We start from the raw sequence: 23,954 nt of genomic DNA, 5'->3' as shown, positions 1-23,954 counted from the left end.
CTCTTGGCCAGAAGCTAAGTCCCTTGGGGTGGGCCCCTGAGGCTGGCACCATTTCAAAATATGCAGCGCAGGACAACTCTTGGAAATGGAGAGAGCAAGGTTGTCACTTAGTGAGTCTTTGAGAAGGGGTACCCGCAGGGGCAGGGGGAGCAGAGTGGGACAACCAAGACCCAGCCCGGTCTGGGAACTCATTGGACCTTTACTTTAGATTCCTCTTGCTCTTTTCTTCACTAACCTTGGCGAAGCAGGGACATCTACCACTCTCTGAGAGTTGTGGCTATTTGCTGATCCTTTCTGGTGTCTGTTTGGACAGGGTTAGTCCCTTGGAGGGCGCTGCTCAACACAACCCTCACGGTTTCAAAAGTGCCCTGCCCGGGGATCTGTGAATACGTCCAGCGCTACACTTGTGTCCCTTCGTCTAAATAAAGGAACAGAAGGTGGCTCGGAGAGAGGAAACCACTCACACGCCCTCACCAGCAGAAGAGATGCGAACCCAGACTCCAGCCCCTGCCCTAGCTCTCTAACACCCGCCGCACAGCTCACACTTTCTGCCAGGGCTCCGCTTACCCTTCCCAACTCAGCTAGAGGCGTCCGCGCGGCCCTGGAAGGAGTGTGCCTTGGGCGGCCGCTAATCGCCCCGGGCCCCCGCCTTCGCCTGTGTTTCCCTGCTTAGGACGCCCCGGCCTCCCTCGCTTGATCCGGCTCTCAGAGCAGGCAGGACAACTGATTGGCCGGCGGTAATTACGGGCACGCTCCAGGAGGGGGGCTGGGCGGGGGCGGCCTCCCGCGAGCATAAATTATGCAAATAGCCGGCGCCGCACGGGGCTGACCTGCCGCCTCACTCCATTCACCCGCGCCGCCTCGGGGGCGGAGGTGGCCAGGGAGGGGGGCGCCCATTGTTGCTCGCTGTACTTAAGGGGTCCTGAGGCCGGTCGTGTGCCACACTCGGTGCTCACACGAGCTGATCTGATCGCCGGCGACATCACTCGGGAGACCAGCCGGGCGCGTGGCCCCTGCAGGCGAAGCGAGGCGAGGCCAGGCAAGGCGAGGCAAGGCAAGGCGAGGAGGCCAAGCCTATTCCCCCCAGAGTCCCAGCGGTCTTCCCTGGCCTTGACGCCTGCAACAGGCACAAGCTAGGCCCGGGTCGTACGGAACGTAAGTGTGCTTCCACGGCGGTACCCTCGGCCACACCTGAGCCCTTTAAACCTTCTGTCCATCCGTCGGTCCTGTGCATTGCAAAGATGCCTGCCCCTTTGGAGACCTGCCTCTCCGACCTCGACGGCGCCAGCAGTAACAGCAGCAGCGACCTGTCCAGCTTCCTCACCGACGAAGAGGACTGTGCCAGGCCCCAGCCCCTAGCCCCTACCTCCGGGCTGCCTGTGCCAGTTCGCAGGAGCGCGCCCACCATTTCCGGGGCATCGAATGTTCCGGGTGCCCAGGATGAAGAGCAGGAGCGACGGCGGAGGCGAGGTCGCGCGCGGGTGCGGTCTGAGGCGCTGCTGCACTCCCTGCGTAGGAGCCGTCGGGTCAAAGCCAATGATCGCGAGCGCAACCGAATGCACAACCTCAACGCTGCGCTGGACGCACTGCGCAGCGTGCTGCCCTCATTCCCCGACGACACCAAGCTCACCAAGATTGAGACGCTGCGCTTCGCCTACAACTACATCTGGGCCCTGGCTGAGACCCTGCGCCTGGCAGATCAAGGGCTCCCCGGGGGCGGTGCCCGAGAGCGCCTCCTGCCTCCGCAGTGTGTTCCCTGCCTGCCTGGGCCCCCGAGCCCGGCCAGTGACACGGAGTCCTGGGGCTCCGGAGCCGCTGCCTCCCCCTGCGCCACAGTAGCGTCACCACTGTCTGACCCCAGTAGTCCCTCAGCCCCAGAAGACTTCGCCTATGGTCCGGGCGACCCGCTTTTCTCCTTCCCTGGCCTGCCCAAAGACCTGCTCCACACGACGCCCTGTTTTATCCCATACCAATAGGCCTTTGTAAGGAAAGCAACGTTAAAACCTTCTTCCTCCCCCAGTCAATGAGCAATAGATGGAGAACCTGCTGAAGCCTAGGAGACCACCCTCACCCCCAGGTGGATGCTAGGAGCTTTAAAGGACGGGGTTGTTGGGTGGGGGGGGATACCTGGCCATTTGTTAAGTCGCAGCACCCTTGCGGAGGTTGCCCCTTGGTCTGTTTCTCCACCCCCAGCACCGGCTCCGCCTGCCCTCCCCCCAGACGGCCTTTCGTTTTGCACTTTCTGAACGCCACAAAACCTCCTTTGTGACTGGCTCAGAACTGACCCCAGCCACCACTTCAGTGTGATTTGGAAAAGGGACAGATGAGCCCCTGAAGACGAGGTGAAAAGTCAATTTTACAATTTGTAGAACTCTAATGAAGAAAAACGAGCATGAAAATTCGGTTTGAGCCGGCTGACAATACAATGAAAAGGCTTAAAAAGGAGACACAAGGAGTGGGCTTCATGCATTATGGATCCCGACCCCCACCACTGTGGGCTTGCTCCAGGAAGAACCTGAGTGCTTGCATAGTTATTCAGGCACCGGGCTGGAGGGTACTTTAATTTATTCAGGATGCTTCATTCATATGAAAATGTATTTTTGTACATAAAGAGTTTATTCTATTATTATGAGCTATCAAAGTTTACATTTTTGTACTGCAGATGCTTCGTGTAAATAAAAAAAATAAGAAAAAATAAATCACCAGATTCCTTGCCTAATATTAGTGTCTCTGGGGCTTCCCTACCACACACACCCCCACACACACCCCGTTCCCCCTGGCAGCTCCACCTGTAAAGTGAAACATTATCCCACCATCTCCAAAACCTCCAATCCTATTTCAAAAACAACTTAAAAATAAAAACGCACCTGACTCCTACCAAGAATGAGAGACAGATTAAGGCACTTGCGAGCCATCGTTTCTTTTCACCTTATAAAACACAAGGGAGAACTTTCAGACACCCCCTAAGCCAATTAAAGCTTTTTAGTGGAGAATTAGCTCCTATCCGCAGCTACCTGTAGAGGTAGGGGCTGAGGGAGTCTTTTGAGGAACCCCACGTCAGCTGGCTCTGTGTTTCAAAGGGAGGGGATTAAAAAGATCAATACAGCGTGGCTGGGAAGCCCCAGTGACAGGTGGGCCTTGGCTGGGCAAGCAGGAGGGTCTACTCTTGGAACAGCCTATTTAGAAGGGGAAATTGATTTGTAAACAATGCCTTTAAAGTATTGTCTGTTGAGGCTGAGGTCACTCTGGCTGTGAGGAGTGAGATGCATTGTGCTGCTGTGAAGTCCCCAGTGGAGTCTACAGCTGCCTTAAAACTGTGGGCTAGGATGCCCATAGCCCACCACAAACAAGCGTTTATACTCCAAGTGTGGGGGAGGGGCGCCCACAGAGGAGGGCTTTTGCTCAGCCAGTCCTCAGGGGCCATAGCCAGGGCTTTCATTTGTTGCCAGCGAAATCCCAGTGGGGACTTTTCTGGCTATAGTGTTTGTCTGTAGTCTGACAATCAGCTAATAGTGCTGACCAGCCAGAAGCAATTTTTGCTTGAAATTTCAGGATGGGGGATAATTACAAGAAGCTCCTTACTGTCTTGTTGCGCTGTCACTTCCTGTGGCCTCATCCCACAAGCTGCACCACAGTAGGACAGCATGCCCCTACCCCACACATGGGGCTGCCCTTTGTGATGGATGCAGTTATTTAGTGGGAAGGGGGCTTGTAGGACTGTCCCAGAAGCCACCTCTGATGGAAGCCCCCTCCCTTCTGATGGCTGGGATCCACAGATTCATATGCCCCAGCCAGCATTGCTAAGCCCTGCCACGCGCAAGATGCTTTATGTCAGATCAGAAGGCTACCTTCCAGAATGCTTTGGACAATCTGATACCTTCTCTAATTGCTCCAGAGCAGGGAAAAGGTACTCAAAGAAGTGTGAGAAGTTGTAGGACCTGTGAGCAGAGTCAATCATTCCTGCTGGAAGCCGTCTTTAGGATGGCCCAGGCTGGGGCCTGCTGGATGATTCCCCTCAGATCTAAACCACCTGCTTTGAGCTTCTCAGAGCATCCGGGTGTTGGGCTCTCCCTAGGTCAGGGTGCTGGGAAATGACTGAGACCTCAGGAACAAGGGCTGTCTCTTGTGGAGACTCTTCAGCATGTGTTTATGATAGGGAAAGAAAACAGCAGGTTGGATTTATCACCTTCTCAAATCACTCTGTGGCCTCCAGCAGCAGCAGCTGGCATTGAAAACGGGGTCATCCTTCCCAAGACCCAAGAAAAGCACCCCATCTTCTCAGTTTGTTGCCACAACACACTCACAACCCCAAGGTGTAGGGCCCAGAGCCCTTTTCCATAAAGAAACATCTTTAAAGACATCCTTGTCCTTCAAGAAGAACATCCTGATGGGTGGATCAGGGCCCAGGTGGGGTCTGCTCAAACTATTGCACTAACCAAGGACAATACAAGTAGTAAACACTGAACCTCTACTCTGATCTAGCCAATGGACAGGACATTCTTCACAGTTATGTGGAGAACAGGGACTAACTCTGACATGAACTCTGGTGCCCCATATTTGACCACCTCCTCTGGGTGGGGAGGCCTGATGGCACTCAAAGAAAGAATAAGCAGGCTACCAAGATGAGACTTGATAGCCTATGACCATATAGTGGGGGAGGAGGCCCTCCTTGGTCTTAGACCTAGGGGAGGGGAATAGGGTGAAAGCGGGAGGGAGGGAGGAATGGGAGGATACAAGTGATGGGGTAACAACTGAGTTGTAATCTGAATAAATTAATAACAAAATGAGAAAAAAAAAAGACATCCTTGCCACCTCTACCCATGTCAGCTTCTACGATTCTTGCCAGAAAGCACACACCTATTTAAGTACAGCTATGGTAGCTCTCAAACAAGACAAAACAAGGAAAGCATCTCCTGTTGAGGGGCCTATTTATTCCTACAGCAGAGTCGCATCCATCCCCCTCACATCAGGAGGGGGCACTAAAATAGTCTAGCCAGTTAAGATTGTAGAGAGTCCTGCTGACAGCCAAACTTGGCTACCCCTAGTCATTATCCACTGAGAAGTCAGCATACCCTGAAGAAGACTCATTTATTCTCCTCCTGACTCCCACTCCCTCTATCTCTGCCTCTGTCCTGGTATAACATTTTTACACACTGCTCCCCCACCATTGGGTGGGGGTGGGAGGGGGGGAAAGACTAGGATGAAGGAGTGAAATGGAGATTTTACTTCTTTTCCTGTTTCCTTAATGACTGTCCTTCAAACCCCTGCTATATACTAAACATTGGAATAAGCAAGACAAAGTACTGGCTCAAAAGAAGCCTAAACATTCTAGTAGACAGAGATAAAACTGAATTTATGAACAACTGTGAACTGCCTAAGAAAAACAAAGATTGAAATAAGGGCAATTAGGAACGCCAGTGAGAGAATGATGCAGTTTTGAAAACTATGGTCTGAAGAAGCCTTTTAATGATGAGTCACTTGAGGAAAAGCCTGAATGAAGTTAGTTGGTGTCATGGCTTCACTGCGACTAGCATGATCAGGGTGTGGGGTCCCCTTAGGGGGTGAAGCTTTAAGGACATTCTCAGTTCTTAGGTATCACCCTCATCAGAGGCCCAAATCTGTGGGGCCAAGCAGTGTTGGACCTGAACCTCCAGAACGAAAATAAGCCTCTCTTTGCTTCAGTGCTGTACCATGAAGCCACCAGCATGGGGAGAAAGCCAGCTGTGCAGACATAGGAGGAACAACATCCCCTGGGGAAGATGGAGGAAGTCCTGGTCACCAACAGCGTGTTTCAGGGAACAGCAAGAAGGCTGGCATGGCTGAAGCAGGGGGCACAAGGTGGGCAAGGAAAAAGAGGGAGCCAGGAAGGTCATCCAGATCCTGCTGAGCCTCAGAAACTGCTGCAGGGACTTGAGGGTTCCCATCTAGGGCTTTGAGGATTTGGAAGGTCGAGGTCAGGGATCAGATGTAAAGGACTTAAAAGGCACCACAGTTGTGGTAAAGGGAACAGAGCTTGGGGTGGGGGTAGGGAGCAGAATCTGGCACTAAACTGAGCACTTGAGAGATGTTCCTGAGAGTCAGGAAGATGGAAGGTGGAAATGGTGAAGACGGTCAGAACCAGATGCACTTTGAAGGCAGAACTCCAGGATCTGTTGCAGCACTTGAAGAGGGAGAGCGAGAGGTCAAAGATGACCTCACAGATTTGAGTCAGGAACCAGGGGGGACATTTAACTCACACCCCAAAACTACTCCAAGTGCTGAAGAAGAATGCTTAACATGGCTGGAAATAGCCCATTTTAGCTCTCAAAATAAAGACACAAACTTGGGACGCAGTGCCTATAAAATAGAAACAGGATTGTGCCAGGAAGAATCATAATGCTGTCTGGGCAAGAGCCTTAGACAAAGGCCTAAGAGCAATCACAATGTGGGTGAGAAAGGGCCTTGGCTTGTGAAGTCATAGGCAAGGCCTACATTAACACCAGCCCCAGCCACAACGCCAGCGTCACTGCCATGCTAGGTAATGGTTAGGCACACTCACTCTGGGCTCTGGGCTCTGCTCCAAGTATATTACATGTGTTAGCTTATTCAATTAATGCTTATAACTGATGAGGTTGAAATATCATTACGAGCAAGGTAGGGTGGCACATGCCTTTAGCCCCAGCATTTGGGAGGCTGAGGCAGGCGGTGAGTTCCAAACCAGTCTTGACTGCATATAGAGTTCCAGGACAGCCAGGACTCTATAGAGAGACCCTGTCCCAGAAAGAAAAAAGAAAGAAAAGAAAAAGAACTGTCCTTATCAAACATCGTTATCTCTACCTCACAGAGGGAGGAAGCGAAGCCTAACAACTTGCAAAGACCACATAGCTAGTAGTTGTGTAGCTGTGATTTGAATCCCAGCATTCCTGTGTTCATATTTTCTCAAGGAATAAAGACCAAGCATAGCCAACCATTAGCCATCACGGGCAGTGTAACCAACCACAAGCCATTATGAGCCACACACACTAAGCCTTCGAGACCCAGCCTGACCCATGTGGAGAATAATCTACCCTACTTTTGGTTTCTAGGGAATGAGGGTTTCCCCCTCATTTTTAAATTATAATTCATGCAGATTATATCCAGATTGTTATCCCCTCACTTGTATTTTCCAGTTCCCACCCTCCCTCCCTCTTTCTGCCCTATTCCCCTCCTCTAGACCTCTGACAGAAGGGGACCTCCTTCCCTACCATATGATCACAGCTTACCAGGTCTCATCCTGATAGCCTGCTACCCCTTCCTCTGTGTGCTGCTGAGCCTCCCACCAAGGGGAAGTGATCAAACTGGGGCACCAGAGTTCATGCCAGAGGTAGTCACTGCTCTCCCCACAACCATGGAGAATGAGCTGTCCATTGGCTAGATCTGGACAGGGGTCCGGGTTTACTACATGCATTGTCTTTGGTTGGTACAACAGTTTTTGCAGGCCCCCCTGGGTTCAGATCTACCAGCCTTGATGGACTCTTTGTGGGGCTCCTTCCATTCCCCCATTCTTCCATACCACTCTCACCTGGAGTCCAGCAGCGAGTCCCAGCATCTGTCCTGATCTCCAAGACTCCCAGAGGACATCTATGTTGGGCTAATATCCACTTATAAGTGATTGTATACCATGTGTGTCTTTCTGAGTCTGGGTTACCTCTCTCAGGATGATCATTCCTAGTTCCATCCATTTGCCTGCAAATTTCAAGATTGCTTTGTTTTTAGTAGCTGAGTAGTATTCCATTGTATAAATGCATCACAATTTCTGTATCAATTCTTCAGTTGAGAGACACCTAGGTTGTTTCCAGATCCTGGCTATTACGATTAAGGATGCAGTTTATAAAGTTCATAGCAAGTAAAGATAGAAGAATAAATGACAAGAATCAACTAGAGAGAACGGGCAGGCAGACAGCAAACAGCATCAAGTGGGGTGTTTGCAGCCACTCTGCAAGCTGCTGGGAGCCCACTGAAGCTACCATGCTAAGATCCCAACTGAGAGAGCTCTGGACAGAAGCTGCGTCTCCATGTCTGGGCCTGCAGCTTTCCATTCCCACACCAGGCATTTTCACACCACGGGTAAGCAACAGTAACCTGTGTTGGAAACACTGTAGCTTCCAGCTGTTCTCAAGGATGCAATGCTTTTACTACCCTTAGCTGTTTCTGTTCTCCTTTCTCCTCCTCATAGAGTTGGTGGGAGCAGCCTGAATGCAGGAGAGGGAACTTTGGAGGGTGCTTAAAATAACCACACTTGAGTCTGAGGAGAGGGAGGTGTCTTCCACAATCCACTCTCAATAGCACAAGCAACTCATAATGATTTGTCAATACAATTTATACTATACCCATGGGTAAGCTTGGTTATAGCTAGCGATAGGGCCACAGCTGCTGTATGGAACTTTGGCCTGAATGAGCAAAAGAGCTCCTTCATTCCCCCAGCTGAGAGAGAAGAGAAATAGCCCACAGAGGGCTTCAGAGCTAGTTCTCTAGCAAAGACCTGGGGCATCAGTTTGCAGGAGCAGCAGAGGAAAAGCAGCCTCTTTGCCTGTACACAGCTGGAGGGAAAGCGATCTGCATCTCACTGAGCCTCAGATGTCCCTTATAAATTATTTCTAGGGTATTGTGACCTCTGTCAAGCAGGAATAAGGGCTCCAACATTAATGCCAAGATTCTGTCTGGTAATGAGAGTATTAGCCTGAAAGACCACTCACCTCCAATGACCACAAACCAGTATTATGGTCAGGACACACCTTGGCTTAAAAGCTGTCACTTCTGGGAGATTGTTTGGCATAAGACTCTACTCAGACACTGAAGTTATTTGCCACTTGCTGGGTTGATATGATCTGGGTAGGTATAGGTCACACTAAAGGCAGGATGTAGGGATTTCAGATGGCCCAGCTTCTGTTATCTTTTCCAACAAGAATTAGATGCCACTACTGTTTACCTTCTGAGGTCTCTCAGATGATGCCCCTGTGTTACTGAAAACTGTGTCTTCACCAACATGGTGCATGGTGTTGACTGCATACAAGGCTATAACAGTCCCAGAATCTGGAAAGTAGAGGCAAGAGGATCAGGAGTTTGAGGGGAGGCTGTGTTATATGAGATCTTCCCTGACTTGGGAAAAAAAAAAAAATAGAGGAAGAGAAGGAAGAATAAATGTTTGGGGTTTTTTGTTTGTTTGTTTGTTTTGTTTTGTTTTGGGTTTGTTGTTGTTGTTGTTGTTGTTGTTGTTGTTGAAGCCTTGAAAATGAGGGACAACATGCATCAAAATTTTACCAAAGTGGTCTCAATTCATTGGGATATAATAATTAAAAAAAAAAACCAAGGAGTGATGTACATTGTTCATTTATCAACTCAGATTTGATACTCACCATCTAATGATTGTACTGTGGCCCTTAATATCATGCTACTTGGATCCACAAGACGAACCTCCCCATATAGCCAGAATACCTAAAGACACTCAGTGCATGTGCTGGGTAGATGCTGTTATTGCTTAGAAAATATAGTTCCCTCTATATTACCATATTTTCCTCTGTTGGTTGATGGACCTTTTTTTGTGTTTGGGGTCTGGTTTCAGTGTGTCTACAAAGGTCAGTGTGACAGATGGTGTGAACTTGACAGGATATAGAATCACCTAGAAGAAGAGCCTCCAGGCCTACCTGTGAGGAATTTTATAGATTAGGATAGCTTTTGAGCAGCCCCATGGGGCATTACCCTGATTGGGTTAAGTGAGGTTGGGAAGACCTGCCCATTATGGGTGGCACCATTCCTTGGGCTGGGATCATGCACCATACAAAAAGAGAAAATAGGCTGAGCACTCTCTGCTCCCTGAGTGTGTGAGAAAGATGTGGTGGTAGGTGCAGAAGGTCTTATTGCATCCTCACAGGTAGGCCTGGAGGCTTTTCCAGTACTATACACCAAAATAAGTCCTCAATTTATGGTGTGTGCTAAGGTATCAAGAAGGAGAAACTTGATTCAAGGATAGTGGTAGAGGGAGGGGCTTCGGGCAGTGATTAAGTTGACAAGGACATCAGCATGAAACCCCTTCAATCCAGTCCTGATGGCTTTACAAAAAGAGGGCAAAAACCCAGGACACACACTTGCATGCTCTCTGTCCCTTGGCATATAACTTCCTGTGCTGCCCAGGGAGTCTGCCTGCAAGAGGCCACTGTTGGATAATAGGCCATGGATGTTGGGTGAGAACTGTGGAACTTTTTCCATGAACTTGCCAACATTTAGTATTTCTTTTTAAAGAGCCATCACACCCTATAATTGCAAATAAGGAGAATCACACGGCAAGGTCAGCCGCACCAAAGTCTAAACATTGCAGTGAACGTCTACACACTTAGAAGCATCATTTGGAAGCCATGAAGCTTCACTTATGGATCTTAGGCTTTTCACTATCAATTCTATTTTTTCACTTATGAAGTATTTTTGTTTTATATGTATTCACTTATTCACTTTACATTGTAGCTCCATCCCTCCTCACCTCCCAGTTCCACTCTCCCCTCCTTCTCCCTCATCACTTCTCCCCTATTCCTCAGAAAAAGGGAGCCCCCCTTCCCATCTACCCCAGCTCATCAAGTCTTGTCAGGACTAGTATGTCTTCTCCTGTGGCCTGGCAAGGCAGTCCCATCAGGGGGCAGTGATCAAGCAGCTGGCAAGACAGTCCATAACAGAAAGAACACCCTCCCCCGCTCCCCTTACTAAAGTGCCCACATGAAGCCTGGGCTGTCCATCAGCTAAATCTTTGTAGGGGTGTCTAGGTCCATCCATGCAAAGTCCTTGGTTGGTGCTTCAGTCTCAGCAGGCCCTTCTGGGACCTGGTTAGTTGGCTCTGTTGGTCCTCTTGTGAAGCTCCTGTCACCTCCACATCCTTTTCTTTCTCCCTACCCTGTTTTCCACAAGACTCCCTATTTATCACCCAATGTTTGGCTGTGAGTCTAGCATCTGTTTTGAGGTGCTGCTGGGTGGAGCCTCTCAGAGGACAACTCTGCTAGGCTCCTGCCTGCAAGCACAGCAGAGTATCATTAATAATGTCAGAGGTTGGTTCTCTCTCATGGGGTGGGTCCTGGCTTGGGCCAGGCATTGGTTGGACATTCCCTCAGTCTCTGCCCTATCTTTATCGTTGTGCATCTTGTAGGCAGGGTGACTTTTGAGATCTGTCTAGTTAGAGGTTGCCCTCTTCAGTCTTTATGGCCTCTGCTACTAGAAGTCTCTGCTAGAGTCCCTCTCATACCCCAACCCCTAGCCTACCCCTACTTAGGTCTCTAGGTTGTCAAAGCGATGTCCCACCCCATAGTTTCTCTTTTCTCCAGAGGTCTTTTATCCTCCTCCTCCCACTCTTTCTCCTCAGGTCTGTTCTCCACCCTCACATCTCTCTGTGTCTCCTCTCCTACCTTGTTCCTTCTCTTCAACCCCTACCTTTGTCTATTCTATTTCCCCTTCTGAGTGAGGTTTAAGCATCCTCCTTTGGATCCTCTTTGCTACTTATCTTCTTTGGGTCTGTGCTTATCTTGTACTATATAGCTAAAATCCACTTATAAGTGAATACATACCATATGTGTCTTTCTGGGTCTGGGTTAATGCACTCAGAATGATCTTTTCTAGTTCCATCCATTTGCCTGCAACTTTCATGATTTCATTGTTTTTAATACCTGAGTAGTATCCTGTTGTATAAGTGTACCACATTTTCTTTAGTTTTATTTTTCTTTATTTTATTTTATTTTATTTATTTATTTATTTTGCTGAGGGACATCTAGGTTGTTTCCAGATTCTGGCTATTATGAGTAAAGCTGCTATGAGCATAATTGAACAAGTGTCCTTGTTGTATGGTGGAGCATCTTTCAAGTATATGCCCAGGAGTGGCATAGCTGGGTCTTGAGGTAGAGCTATTACCAATTTTCTGAGAAAGCACCAGATTGATTTCCAAAGTGGTTGTACAAGTTTGCACTCCCACCAGTAATGGAGGAGTGTTCTCCTTCCCCACATCCTCACCAGTACATGCTGTCACTTGAGTTGTTTTATCTTAGCTATACTGATGGGTATAAGACGGAATCTCAGAGTCATTTTGATTTGCATCTCCCTGATGACTAAAGACATTGAGATTTTCTTTAAGTGCTTCTTGGCCTCTGTTGAGAATTCTCTGTTTAGCTCTGTGCCCCATTTTTAAATTTAGTTATTTTATTTTTTGGTGTTTAATGCTTTGAGCTCTTTATTTTGGATATTAGCACTATAAAACATTTTTTATACTAGTGAAAAGTGGACTTCCAGCTTGGTCACAGAATGCCCTCAAGTGTGAGAATGTGTGAATGGTGTGTCCACTCAGGAGCACTCCTTGCACTTGGAGAATGTCTGTCTCTTTCTCCTGAGTCTGTCTCTCTAGTAAGGAAGGTGTCACTGAGAATGTGGCCACCTCTTCAGCTGTGTCCCCAGATGAGAACTGTTTGCTCAAACCCTCATCTCTGCATCTGGTACAACCCAATAAGCAAGATCGGCCACTTTTTTATTTGTTTGTTTTTTGGTTTTTTTGTTGTTGTTGTTGTTGTTTGTTTGTTTGTTTTTTCTGAGACTGGTTTCCCTGTGTAGCCTTGGCTGCCCTGGACTCACTTTGTAGAGCAGGCTAGCCTCAAACTTACATTGGTCTGCCTGCCTTTGCTTCCTGAGTGCTGGGATTAAAGGCGTGCGCCACCACACCTGGCTGATCGGCCACATCTTAAATCTCTGAAGTTTCCTGTCCTATAAATCTAATACAGTATACTCTGCACACACACACACACACACACACACACACACACACACACACACACACAACCACCACCACAGGAAAATCAAACAGCTAGTTTCTCCTAGAATTACATCAGCTATCTTAAACAATTAGATGCCTGTCTACCATACCCATACCCTGTATCACATAGGCTTGAACAGCAAAAATGATCAGTCTCACAATTGTACAATGCCCACAGGGCCTTTTAATAAGTCTGTACCTTTTGCCCAGTATTGAGGATGTGGCCGCTCAGCTTCACTGTTTAATAATGATCTTCAAGGGTTCTATGTGCAGAATTATTTTAGATTTCATCTAAGCTATTTGTAACAATTTTCCTCTCTTTTTCATGGGCACATGATAGGGCTACATTCCCAGAATCCTTTGCAAGTGAGAATTGCCTCATGACTGAATTGCTTTCACTGGGCCACCAATAGAAATTTTAGCTGTTCTTTTACTTTTGTGAGACTTTCACAAAGGCTTAAAAAAAAAAAAAAAAAGTCCTACCCTGCAAATGAGAAAAATGTACATAATTTGCAAATTCATGAGTTTTCTTAAGTCAGGGAAACAAGATTACTAAGTAGTTACTAGGTTCTTGACTGTTTAGCCTTGGGTGAAGCACTGGAAAAGGGAGGGAAAGAGAGAAGGAGGGAGAGAGGGAGGGAAGGAGGGGGGAGAGAGGGAAGGAAAATGTAGAGTACACAAGAAGAAATCAGGAAATGAAAACTATTTGTTTATTTTATGAGTCTGTGCGCCCACACCGATGTGTGCACCATATACATACAGAGCTCACAGGGGCCAGGAGTCAATTTCCCTGGAACTGGAGTCATAAACAGTTGTGAGCTGACATGTGGGTGCTGCGAGCTGAGCTCAGGTCCTCTGCAAGAACAGACAGTGCTCTTAACCACTGAAACATCTCTCCAGTCTCTGTGTTAGTTTTATTTATGATCTTAAGTGAGTGCAGATGTCCATCAACAGAACAGATATCTGCGTTGCTTAGTAGGCATTTCCATAAGGTATAAGTTGAAACCTGTCTTACAACACTAAGGCATGACCAGGGGCCACCTCAACCTTCTTCTCTTCCCATTACTATTACTCAGACATGATGGCAGAGCAGCTTCAGCTATGCAGAGGACAAGCCCAGGCCAATGCCCAGAAGGTGTTCAGTCTTAAACAATACAGAGGCAGAAGTCGAAGGTGTGTATTCAGTAATGGTTATTGCAACTTAGCAATATTATGTCTGTTGCATCAGGTAGTAAAACATCTGAGGCTTGCCCTTGGATGTATGGGGCAAAGTCATTTGGCCCTGAACTCCCCTTGACTGTTGTGTGAATGAGATATTAACTTTGTCCCTTAGCGGCTGCTGTATCACTGCCTCCCCTTTACAGAAGCCAAGCCTTCCCTTACTGTCTATAAATCTCCTATGCACGTGCTTTAGCCCCAGGAAAAGGTGGAAGCCAGAGCTTCTTAAGGAAAGTGCAGACTCAAAACATACTGGGGAAAGCAAGCAGGTAGAGTACTGTTTTCCCACCACAGATGGGACCTTTGCTTTGGAAGAAGGAAAGTGAGTAAGACCATTATGTTTGGGCAGGTACCCTAATAGATATTGAAAGGCAGAGCCATTTAAACAGCCTGCAAATCCTTGATTTGTATGGAGGGGACTTTGTCAGTTTGTCCCCCAGAAGCAGTCAAAGAGGAGGCTTTGGGGACTCATAACTGTTTTTTTTTTTTCCTTTCTTCCTTCCTTTCTTTATTCCTTCCTTCCTTCCTTTTTTTCTTTCTGAATGCAGGGTCTCACTAGGTAGCCCTGGTTATCCTGGAACTTATTATGTAGACCAGCTGGCCTCGATCGAACTCATAGAGGTCCACCTGCCTCTGCCTGCTGGATGCTGGGATTAAAGGTGAGTTGTCGCCATGCCTGGTGGGTACCTGGCCCAGGCGCTGGAATCATCCAATCTAATTCTTTCCATTCCTGCTCATTAACTTTATTCCACCTCTGTGTCCTCCTCCCAAATCGAAGGAAAGGATGGTGCCCACCTGTGTTATGGGGTCTGTCAAGGTCTGACTCAATAACGAGTTATTGAGCTAGGCGTGGCTCATTGAAAGAGCTTGACAAATGTCAGCTATTGGCTGACTCAGCTGTGAACGCTTTGTCAGGACGAGATGATCTTCCGTTGGCCTCCAGATGGTCCCTTCAGTGCCTGAAGGTTGGAGGTCTCAGACGGAAACCTGACTGCTGTAACTTGATTCTCATGCAGCAGTTTAAGTGTAGAGTCCAATGCTTTACTTCAAATGTAGAACTGACTGGAGGACATAAGAAGGATATTAAATTATACCCAGCGATAGGCTGGCCCAGGCCCAGACACATGCCTCGCTGCCTCCAAGAGTTCTTCAGGCTGAGTGTAAGTGCTTGTGTATACAGTGCCTTCCTGTTTGAAAAGTAGTTTCACATCCATCATGTGACATTAGCCTCACAGTGCCCACTGAGGTAGAAGGGATTATTGTATCCGTGGCACAGATGAGGCAAGGGGCTTAGAGGTTAAGTGGCTCACCCAGGGTCATGGGGTTAATGAGAGGAGAGGTGAGACTCAGAGCCGCATCTGGCTCCAAGTCCATTTCTTTTTCTCGGATACTTTCTCACCGCTTCGGGCTGGCTTCCTCTGACCCAGAGCATACACCTCTACAGCACAGCCGCTCTGCACATCACATGTAACCGAGCAAGAGATAAGCTTCGTGAACATAGCATCATGGGGAGCCGTATTAAATTGCCCATAGTTCAGCTACACAAATGGCAATCCATCTACTGAAACCTACTAGCTAGCTAGCACCTCCTTGGATACTTAGCAGGGATTAGGCGCTGAGCCAAGCATTTTAAATTGTATTGGCTTATGCAATCACAAGAGCCTCCCACCCCCCATTCTATGTTTGGAATGAGGAAGCCAAAGCCAGGGTTGCAACGCTAGGTGACTGGAGCAGGATTTAAATCCAGGCATAAGTGCAGAAGCACTTATTAACTGCCTTGCCTTGCCAAGTCATTCCCCAGCAAGAAGACGTGAACGTCCAACGACAGAAAACCATGGCTTATTCAGCCGTAAAGTACTGCTCGAAGCACCTGGTATTCATTCATTTGATAAATTGAGGGCTTACTTATCTATTGCTTTTTTCTAAAACAATCTTGTATGAGTCTCAAGCATTTGTACATGTCTTGGGCAAACACTGACTCTCTTTGGTCTGAATTTAAAAATACTTGTATGTCCAACATCTTTAGAAGGTAGAGATGGCGTTCTTTACCAGAGAGAGGGAGAGGTAGCCTATGGGCATAGAATCAGCATCCCTAAGCTCAGACAGAGCCTATCTCCTGCACCTCACTAAGTGTGCAGGTATCATCTTTGTGTCCCACTATGGAAACCAGGACTTGAGGAATCATTATAAAGATGCTAATTCAGTGGCTGCTACTACTACTGGGTGCAAATCCACCTTCTCTGACCCAAGGGTCCCCTGTCTTCCTTTAGACTAAAACTGCATCAGACTAATTTGTTAGCTTGCAAATAGGTTGATGTCTCACACCCAAAGTTCTCAATAGTACAGAATACTGGCCCAGACTAAAGCAAACATATGTCCACTGTGGGCATCCCTGTTTGCAGTGTGTGTGTATCCCAACCATCCTCACAGCGCATCTCATAGCATCCCATGTGCAGCTAGGACTGCCACTTGCAGAGAGGTAATACACGGAAATAGCCAAGAGAGTGAGTCTGGTCCCCCTGGGCTAGCCATTCCTCTAGGGCAGCCATATTGACACCAGAGGTTCATTAAAACCTACTGTGTGCCTGACATCAATTTTCTAAGTCTCCCAGGTGGAAGAGACAACCAATAGTCACCTGTTTAAAAAAAAAAATACTTACTGATTGCCTACCACCTAGCTCTGAGGACTCAGGAAAGAAAGATAAACAGGACTGAGACAGCTCATCAACTGCAGGAAAGACAGTCAGTAAGTAAGCAACAATCCAGGTGACTAAGAGAATACCGAATAGAAAAACAAAAGAGCAACAACAACAACAAAAAAATCCTTTGGCTAGATCAAAGAACTAGGTGCGCTAATGGACTGTCCTGGTGGTCAGAAGTTAGACACCAGTCTGATAAGAAGAGATACTGCTGTAGTCAGGACAACACACAAAGGGAATAAGGCTGGTGTGCTCAGGAGCAGCAAGGGGGTAGTGTGGATAGGGTGAGTGGAGCCTATGGTCCAGGGGAGGGGGAGGGGGAGGGGACACAGTCCAAGTCACATGGCACATATGAAGCTCCAAGGCTGACACCATCAGAATGACAGTGGGGATGATTTAGTGAGCTTTGCAGAGCAAGCCCCCTCCCCGAAATGGTGTCAGGACTGCCAAACTGCAGAAAGTGGTCAGTTCTGCAGCACGAGGAGGAAGCGCTTCTGCTTAGCCGCTTAATCATCTACAAGGCGACCGTTTGCCAACAGTAATACGTTAGGGGTGAGTATTTAACAAAATTCTACATGTTGGAGAGTGTTTTGTGTTTTGGCAGCCTTCTGGGGACGCGCAGCTGAGTTCACTCAGTGTGGGCTCCCATGCAAATAAATCCTTTGAACTAAAGTAGGGTGACACACGTGATTATGGGTGACTCAAGGCCAACAACATGAGCTGGGTTGGCACCATTAGACCTCAGAGGAGGGGCTGAGGAAACCCTCAAAGGTGTGAGCCTAGCCTGGAGCTGCTCAAGGAAGGGCAAGGAGCAGAGTACCAGATGCTTGCAAATAGCATGGCTATTTGCTTTATTTTTATCAGTTCTTGCTTCAAGTTTATTTGTAAAAACAACATAGGGCACTGATCACCTACAAAGAGTGTGTAGGTGTGTAATACTGATCCATCTGTCCTCATGTTGACAGAAGCCTTTTCTATGGGGCCTTCACAGGAGTCTGGGCTGGGATCCTGAGCTGGAGCTGCGGCCTTAGCTTTAGTGTGAACCTCGGGCTTTGGTTGACAGAGCCTACAACCCTTGGCCATGCAGTTTCAAATCGACTTTCCAAGCTTGGGGTGAGCGAAGAAAGCAAGACAGCTAAGTTTGTGTTTGGGGCTCTTTGGCATCTTGGGCTTCACTGCCTTAAGCTGCGCATGCGCTCATCACTTTTGCTGCGCATGCGTTCATCACTTTTGCATCGATTGCGTGCATCTTCGTCAGGCCTTTCCTGCCGTGCTTCATGGCAAAGTGTATATTCCTCAGGAACTTGAGGTCAGCATCCTGAAGAAATTCATCTTTGTTACTGTGGTTTCTTGAAGCCATTTCTGTGCTGTTTTCAGGATTATTTTTCCTACGACAGGGGGCCGGGTAGCCTTACCTGCCCTGGAACTCACTCTGTAGGCCAGGCTGGCCTCAAATTCACAGAAATCTTCCTGCCTCTGCCTCCCAAGTGTAGGGACTAAAAGATGTGCACCACGACTGTCTGAATCATTTTCAGGATTGTTAACAACATTTTTTTTTCCTTTTTGCACACTGGGGCCTGAACCCACGGCCTCATGCATGCCAGGCGGATGCTCTTCCAATTGAGCCACACTGATCTCCTCACAACCTCTTTTAAATGTAGCTAAATGAAATGTTGGGGCATAGAAGGAGGAGGAAGAAGAAAAGGAGAAACAGAAGGAGGAAGGGGAGGAGGGGAGAAGGCAAGAATCAAAAAGGAAAGCAAAGGAGACCCCAAACAAAGGTACAGATGGCCCATTTATACTGACAGTTCTAAGTCACAAGCCCAGGGGAGTGACTCAGCAGAGAAGAAAATATTCATGCCACAGAGAAGTGGGACCCACTAAGAGCAGCCATTAAAATGATGTAAGTGCCTAGGGCTGGAATCAAACACAGAGAAGAAACAGATCTCCAGCGTCACATTGATCAGAATGGCCTAAAAACCAGCTCTGTGCAAAACGTCAAGGCAGGAAGAGTCAGAAACGTCGACAGTACTTCATAAACAGTGACAGGGCAAAGCGGTAGGTCTTGGATCACACACTTGAAGGGCTTCTCCTGATTTTGAAGTGGAATGCAAGTTATAAGGGTGTTGGGGGTGGTGGTGACATTTTCCACAATCAGCAACACCCGGGGTATCTGTAGTCTGCAGTAAGCGGGGCTTCTCCTATTAGCCCTTGGCTGTCTTTTAGAACCATAGTCTCCCTGCTCTAGGCAGCACTTTTAATAAGTTCCCCTGGACAGATTCCGCTAATGATATGCTTTTTACTACATAAAAAGGGGCTTGTGAAACCTAATTCCTCTGACATAGGCGAGCCCGGGTCTCTGAAGCAGTGGCGATTTCAGATTTCCACCAGGTTTGCTTGCACCTGCCCTTGTGAGGCATGAGGTTTTGTGTGCAGAAGCCTCCAGGGGTTGAAACTTAGCCCTGTCCACGTAGCAGGAAGGTCAGCTGAAGTCACTGGGTCCCAAGACACTGGACTTCAATATCCAATCAAAAACAAAACATCAAAACACTTCTATTCACTGGGACGTGCTCAGTGGGGCGCTGGCATTTACAAATGTAAGGCCCCCGTGAGGTTCAGAGGAGGGGCTCGGCTTAGACAGTCGATTGTTCTTGGAGATCTGACCACGTCCAGATCTGTGTCAGCCTGGGCTCCCAAACACTGAGAGAAAGCCAGCCTCCTCCAGGCTGAGCCCTGGCTGCCTGCCACCTGATACCTAAATGAAGAGCAGAGCCAGCAAACTCCACACTTGTTTTGGGATGTCTGCCTCTGTGAGAAATGGTTCTGACTTTCCTAAAAATCATTAATGTGTAAGAAAATTAGTTTGGCTTGGTTTTCAAAGGTGAGTGTTACATACCTACTAATGAGACTGGCAGTGGGTTTAGTCTGTATCCCTCTCATGACCAAGTGAACATTTCTGAGGGAGGGCTCACTGGCCCGTTTGCTGGTATCTTGCTTACTTCTCCATCTGGCCTAGTGCCTCAATGTTATTATCATCTGGTATAAAGATGATAATGACAGTAGGAGCCAGTGCCACACAAAAACAAGGGCCAAGAACTGAGCTACTGAAGTCATATGACAAACAGGAAAACACTGCCACCCACTTTCTACAGAGGGGACACAGACTCAGACATCCGAAGGGCTTGCTACAGTACATGTATAGAACTTAGAATTGAAAGTAAGTTTTAGCTGTCATGTTCCAGGCTCCACATGCTGCCCAGGCCTTCCACTGCTAGGAAACTATGGAGGCAAAGACAGGGTGCAAGCGAACGAAGCTGTCCATCAACAGATGGGCATCCAGACTACAGAGATCTGTCAACGCACGTGAAGGCACCTCTAGATCACCTGAAGGAAAGAGGGTCTGAGAGGCTTCAAGATGAAGTGAATAGTTTTACTATGAAAGTAGCATAAATGAAGGGAGGAGAGAGAGAGAGAGAGAGAGAGAGAGGGAGGGAGGGAGGGAGGGAGAGAGCGCGCAAGAGCGATTCTTGTAGTAAATTTAGACTTCTACTTTACATTACTACAGAAAAGAAAAAAGACAATAGAAATTCTCTTTATTCACCCCAAATCACCCCAGATCACCCCAAATCAGTCATACTTCCCACTTATCAAAGCAGCCGTTGAAGCACAATTTGTAGCCAACAAAATGCACACAGTCTAGGTTTAGGTTTGTAGACTATTGGCAAATGAATCTTTAGCCGCCATGCCTACAAAGGCACAGAGCATTTTTGCTAGCCCAGAAAATTCCTGGTGTCTCCCTCCATTCAGTTCCCACCTCCCACCGCAGACAGACACCCACTGGTTTGTTTTCTGCTTCGTTAGTTTTGCCTGTTCTAGAGTTTCATCTCAGTGGAATTACACTGCATATATTCTTTTATATGAAAGGTTTAGTTACTCTTAGTTGCTCAGCTTTATTATTTTCCTAGGATCCAGTCGTGACAGGGGAGATAGATAGGTGATAGATAGATAGATAGATAGATAGATAGATAGATAGATAGATAACCTAAAGTCATATTCACTGAGTAATATTACATACATACATACATACATACATACATACATACATACATACAATCACCACTTGTCATCGCCTGTTGATATGTATCTGGGTCATTTCTGGGTTGGTGCGGTTATGAAAAGAGCTCATCTACACGGATATGTACTTTCCTTTTTCTTGAGCATGGAATCAGTGAATACATGCTAGGAATATATTTGAATTTAGCTTCATATGAAACTGCCAAAGTGGATATACAGTTCTTCAGCTCTGACAACGATACGTGAGTGTTGCAATTGTTTTGAACACTTGCTCAAACTAGGTTCTCTTACTTTTTTTTAGTGCTAGTCTTGTGTGTATGTTTTCATCTATACATTCACTTATCATGGTATGCATGAGTTCTTTTACTTGCATATGCCCATGGAGGCCAGAGAGCATCAAGTTCCTGGAACTGGGGTTACAGGAGGTCATGAGCCATCCGACGTGGGTGCTAGGAACTAGGTCGGCTGAGAACAGTAAGCACTCTTAACCGCTGAGCCATCTCCTCAGGCCCCTGTGTTTTTACTTTGTATTCTGATGACACAGTGAACCTCTTCTGATGTAATTAGTGAATATTCATGTAGCTCCTCTTTGGTGAAGTGTCTAAGTTTGCTTTCACAAGCTGTTATTTTACACTTAACGCACAATCAGGTTAACACATCATCCGTGGGTCTCAGTCATTCTCTGTGTCATTAGGGGAGGATGACAGAGGAGAACAAACCAACTAATAGCAAAAGGCATTCCTGAAACAAAGTCCTTGTTATCCACGTTTGCATATGGATTAGAATTGACTCCTGCAATTACTTGCCCATTCTTAGCTGAGCTATTCGTCTTAGTAAGCTAGATTGCAGGAAGGCTCTTTGTGCACTCTGAGGAGAGCAACTTCCAGGCCTCTGCATTCCAGCCATTAGCATCCATCCTGCGGCTCCCCTTGTAGTAAGAATTTTGGTGTCTTAAAAAAATCCTAGTTATGTTATGTAAACATGTTTTTGTTTTAATGCCAGGTGTGGGATGTGGTGGGGCTGCTTTAAACTGTCCACAACAGTGAACTATTTGCTTTGTGCATGCTCTGGCAGGGGCGTGTAGTAATTTTGGGGACTCTAAGGAGGGGATAAAAAGACCAGAGGCCAAGAGAGGGGGCAAGGCTGTTCATTCTGCTGGTTCCTGCTTCTGCTGTTGATGGTTTGTCAAGTGGTCCAGAGAAAAGAGACAAGAAGTTGGAGATGTTCTGATGAGATGAAGATTGGAGTTGCCCCAAGGAAGGAACACAACGCCCCTAATCAGCAGGAAGTAGTCTAAGAACTCAATGCCCTTTCCCCCTCTAACCTTTCTCTCCTACCTGATGATGGGGTGTTGGAAAGGATTGGGGTGGAGAAGGGTGGTCGATATAAGAACCCAAATAAAATAGATAAAAAAAAGATGCCAACATTCTCTTTTCATTTTCCTCATAGTTTGTTTTAGAGAATAGGCGTCAGTTTTTATTAGGCCTACGCCATCTTTTCTTCCCTTACTAAGTTACACCTTCTTAAACCACAGGTTGTAGGTAACTAAATGGGTTCCAAAACCCATGGCAACAGTCAAAGGCTTCTGAATGCATGGAATCCAACATTAATTCCAGGTCAAATATGTAAGGAATCTGAGGCAGCTCTAGATGGGTTCACCTGTGCCACAGTGCCGGTTCTGAATGCAAAATTCTCTTTATTCCTATCACCCCACACTGTGTGTGCTGTCAAGCCACACGGTGTCAACCAACGGTGACCAAAATACCTCTTCTTGGACTAGAGACTGTTTTCTGTCATGAGTTGCAGGGGTTTTCTTCATATACAAATCTTACTGCTCTCATATAATGATAAAGCAGGCATGATGGCACGTGCCTGTAGTCCCAGTACTTGGGAGGCCGAACTAGGATGACCAAGAGGTCAAGGCCAACCTTGGCTATACAGTGAACTTGAGGCCAGATTGGGTTACTTAAGACCTTATTTTAAATCATATGAGCAATAATAATAATAATAATACATTTCTTAAATAGTAGCTTAATTGTGGGCAAAAAGACTTAACATTTTCCTAACACTGTTCCTCAGCAATTAGATATCTTATTAGTATATTTAGGGATCATATTGTGTTAAAATGTTTGGTTTAGAAATTGATGTCTGAGTTACCACTTGAGTTTCCTAGAACTTACTAGATGAACTATGACTTGGTACAAAGTTTCTAAAACTGCTATTTGTACTACGTAATTTACGTGAAGTAGTGTCCTTCAGTGTTGACAATGATAAAGGACAACAGATAAACTCTGATAGTGCTACATCCTGCACTATCAAGCATTCAGCTGATTTAATTTTTCTATAAACACACATCTATCTCATTAATATACAAAATTTCCCCTTGCTTTTAATAAGTGTTAAAATGATATCTATACCAAAAAAAAAAACCCCACCTCTTTTGAAATAAATTTCTTATTTACTGTCAGTAAATATTTGATTTGTATAGGTTTTTTTCTTTTTCTTTTTTCTACTTTTTTTTTTTTAAGCTATGTACCTGGATTGGCATAAAAATTTCTCAAATCAGAAGTGGAGAAATTTTAAAAATCTTTAACCTAAAAGACTTGCTCAGGAATCCAGGCTCTGCTTTTAGGAGAGGCAACTTGGGCGGCTGGCAGGGCTCTACAGGAGGGCAGCAGCCCATCCATCCTGTCTCCTGTCTGGCCTCAAACTCCCACTCAATCAAGGGGGGTTATTAGGATTCGTGCCTGTGCTCGTGTTTCCTCACCTGCAGTGATGACTTTGTGATCTCATGGTGACAGATAATGCTATGCCCCTCTCCTCTGCAGATAAAGGTCCCAGAACACACCTTATACACTGGCTCTCATGGGCCCACTGGCATGCCTTTTATTCTGTTAGCTTGGTATATATTATTTCAACCAATAGCTGGGAATGCCCGCACCACTCCTCTTAGGGTTAGTGGTTCTCTGTGCTCAGGGTAAGCAACTTTCTGTACTTAGTGTTGATATACAGAGGGAAACCTGCTAGATGCATCACACCACAATGGGCTTCATTTGGGCATCTAGAAAACACAGCCTTCGATTGTAAGGCCATGAAATGCTATACCATAATTACAGTTTCTAGGCACCTCTAATGACCCATTAGGATGGATTTGTAGAGCAGGTAGACTATAC

General features: G+C 46.8%; 1 protein-coding gene and 1 long non-coding RNA gene across 2 annotated transcripts in view; one reads left to right on the top strand and one right to left on the bottom strand.

Moving 5' to 3' along the window:
• Positions 1 to 23,954, bottom strand: part of LOC127212403 (uncharacterized) — a 106,764-nt gene that overhangs the window by 21,123 nt on the left and 61,687 nt on the right. The gene's annotated exons all lie outside the window — the stretch shown is intronic.
• Positions 1,229 to 2,031, top strand: Neurog1 (neurogenin 1). Its single transcript, XM_051172301.1, has one exon. It carries the CDS (start codon positions 1,242 to 1,244, stop codon positions 1,974 to 1,976), a length of 735 nt encoding a protein of 244 aa, XP_051028258.1. The 5' UTR covers positions 1,229 to 1,241; the 3' UTR covers positions 1,977 to 2,031.

This window comes from Acomys russatus, chromosome 3, assembly GCF_903995435.1.
Source record: "Acomys russatus chromosome 3, mAcoRus1.1, whole genome shotgun sequence".
NCBI classification, from domain to species: Eukaryota; Metazoa; Chordata; class Mammalia; order Rodentia; family Muridae; genus Acomys; species Acomys russatus.
The sequence above is the reverse complement of the archived record's forward strand: the minus strand, read 5'-3'. Positions and strand labels throughout refer to the sequence as shown.

Coding starts and splice junctions, on each gene's coding strand:
- Neurog1 (XM_051172301.1), top strand. CDS start 1,242: ATGCCTGCCCCTTTGGAGACCTGCCTCTCCGACCTCGACGGCGCCAGC.